Source organism: Carlito syrichta, unplaced genomic scaffold, assembly GCF_000164805.1.
Source record: "Carlito syrichta isolate Samal-C Ts95f unplaced genomic scaffold, Tarsius_syrichta-2.0.1 Scaffold308846, whole genome shotgun sequence".
In the NCBI taxonomy this organism is placed as follows: domain Eukaryota; kingdom Metazoa; phylum Chordata; class Mammalia; order Primates; family Tarsiidae; genus Carlito; species Carlito syrichta.
Window position 1 is genome coordinate 437,227 of NW_007252942.1, and position 2,679 is coordinate 439,905.

General features: G+C 45.6%; 1 protein-coding gene across 1 annotated transcript in view; it reads left to right on the plus strand.

Moving 5' to 3' along the window:
* The window catches only part of TAF4B (TATA-box binding protein associated factor 4b), a 150,420-nt gene that overhangs the window by 112 nt on the left and 147,629 nt on the right, over window positions 1-2,679 (plus strand). Inside the window, exon 2 of the mRNA XM_008066117.2 lies at window positions 7-221. Coding sequence (XP_008064308.2) covers window positions 7-221 — 215 coding nt within the window. The remainder of the gene's footprint in view (window positions 1-6; window positions 222-2,679) is intronic.

The following is a 2,679-nucleotide window of genomic DNA, read 5'->3' on the forward strand; positions in this document are numbered from 1 at the left end:
CCCGGGCGCCGTGACTAAGGCTCCTGCCGGCGTCTGCGTGGAGTCGGCGGCGTCCCAGCCCCTGCGCTCTCCCGTGGGGACCCTGGTGGCCAAAGTGGCTTCTGCCAGCGCTCCTGCTAAACTCAGCAGCGGCCCTGGGCTGCCCGCGCCCCACATGGTCGCCGTGAAAGCCCCCAGCACCGCCACGATCCAGCTGCCTGCCAGTTTGCAGCTTCCGCCAGGTATGTCGTCCGTCCTCTCCAGCCTGATGTGTGGGGTCCGGCCGGCGGCGACGGGAGACGTCGCAGCCCCGGATTTGCTCCTTCTTGCTGCCAGCGCCGGAAAACTCTGAGCCGAGGGAGCCTCTGATCATCTTGACTTTGCAGGGAGGGTGCAGGATGCAGCCTCTGGGGCAGTGATTTGGCTTTAGAATGAATGTCGTCTCTTCGTGTCGTCTCTGCACAGTTTTTCTTTTCCTATTTGAGGAGAGACGCTTTCCACCCAAGTGACCCTTGCGGCTGGAGCCGCAGATCCAGGAGGGCCCTGATTCAGGCACTGGCTCCCCGGCGGGGGAGATAGTCAGGGTCTATCTAGCTCGAGCTTACTTTCACGTGGAGCAAGGACGAGTTTATACAGTGTTTCCACAGGCGTAGGTGATGGGGATGTGAAAGTGTGTTTGAAAAGTTCTCGTGTGTTAAAGCCGAAAGAGGTCTTTACATCTAAGCAAGCCAGCAGAGGTAAACTGCTTTCTAGTACGAGATATTGTCATGCTGCTTCCTGCACAATCTTCAGATGTGTAATGATTGTAACTTTCAATTAGAAGACTCGGTCTCCTTGGGAACAAGTGCCAGAGTTGACAAATAGATCAGAACTGGGCAATTGTTATACCTGGAATTGGAGAGAGGATGTGTGAATGCCGCTGTTGAGTCTGGGACTCTTTTTTTATCCCAGGGCTTATTACTCTGTTGGACTGTTTTTTATGGTTTACATTAAGGGTTTGCTTTGTGATAGTTCACATGTTATACATGTGCTGGGTGATAGTTGAGTGCTCTGCCTTCCTTCTGCAACTGAAAGTCTCTTGGAATTTGTCTTCTGTTAACTTTGCGTAGCAGTAATTGCGACCTGACCTGCAAAGATGGTAAAGAAGTGGGGAGTGTTAGTTCAAAAGATTGCGGTGTCCCTCAGCAGAATGACAGGGGCTCTGTTTGTAGCTAATGTTATCTTTGGCTGTGAATGGTGGTGGACAGATTATGTTTTTCATTTTTTATGAAGTTCTGTTTCAGTTTTATATGTTACACAAGGTACATAAGCTTCAGGCTGTGCAGCACAGAAAACATTATTTGCCAGTTCTACATTGTTATTCTGCATTCATTCCTATAAAGTAGTTATGCGTATGTTTGAATGAAATTACCCCTTAATTTGTTAAACTATAAATCCTGTTCTGTCACTAAATTTGTTTAGAAATAATAAAAAAATTATTACGATAGAACTATTAAGAATGAAAATTTGCTGTTAAGTGAGAACGAATCACTTACTGAGGGCTTACCGTGCTAGGCACTTTTCATGTATTATTTATGTTCTTTTATTTGTTGGTCATAATAGGCAGATAGCAAATAAGGAAAGTGATCTTACTAGGGGTAAATTATTTGCCCAATGCCAGGCAACCCATAGGTGTCAGAGGGGATTTGAATCTAGGTCTATTTAACTCTACTCTTTCCACAGCACCACACTTACTTGTGTGTATAATATGCCTCGTTGAGTGTCAGTGCTGAAAGGTGATCAGAGACCTTTAGAGCTGAATCTTTCATTTAGACACCAGGAAACCAAAACTGAAACTTTGTCAGAGTTAAATAGCAGCACACTAGGACCACAGCCTAAGTATGTTTGCAGCACTGTAATACTAAAACATTTTATGCTGTTGACCACGGAGAAACTGCCACAAAAGAAGATAATTTGTCTTGAATAATTGGTAGTTACAGAGGAGGTGGGGAGCCAGGAAGCTGCTTTTGGGAATTTCTGCTGATGTGAGGCAGAATAGTACAGTAGCTGAAGAGTGAAATGGAAACACTTTGTGAAATGGAAACAAAGTAACTTTTAAAAAAGGCTATGAATCTTGTCTATTTCTTTTTTACACTATTTCTTTGATGTAGCCAGTATTATCATTTGGTTACTCCTTGATATTTAAATTACATGTCAGTTCTTCACTTTTCTTTCTTTCTCTTTTTTTGAGTCTCACTTTGTTGCCCAGGCTGGAGTGCAGTGGCACGCTCACAGCCACCAAAGCCTCGACCTACTGGGCTCAGGTGATCCTTCTGCCTCAGCCTTCCAAGTAGCTGGAACTGCAGGCAGGTACCACCACTCCCGGCTAAATTTTTGGTTTATTATAGAGATGAGGTCTCACCAAGTTGCCCAGGCTGGTCTCAAACTCGTGGGCTCAGGCAGTCCTCCCACCTCAGCCTCCCAAAGTGCTGGGATTATAGGTGTGAACCACCAGGTCTATAATCCTCACTTTTCAAAGTAATAAATACGTATTTGATTTCTCTTTACTTCAGAGTTTGCTTTATGAGCAGAGCTGTTTTTAAGAGATATATACATGTGCACCACAGGTCTTTGTAGAGGTAGACACTCGACATTAAAAGTATGTGGAGCCGGGCTCGGTGGCTCAGCCTGTAATCCCGTGCCTTTGGGAGGCTGAGGTGA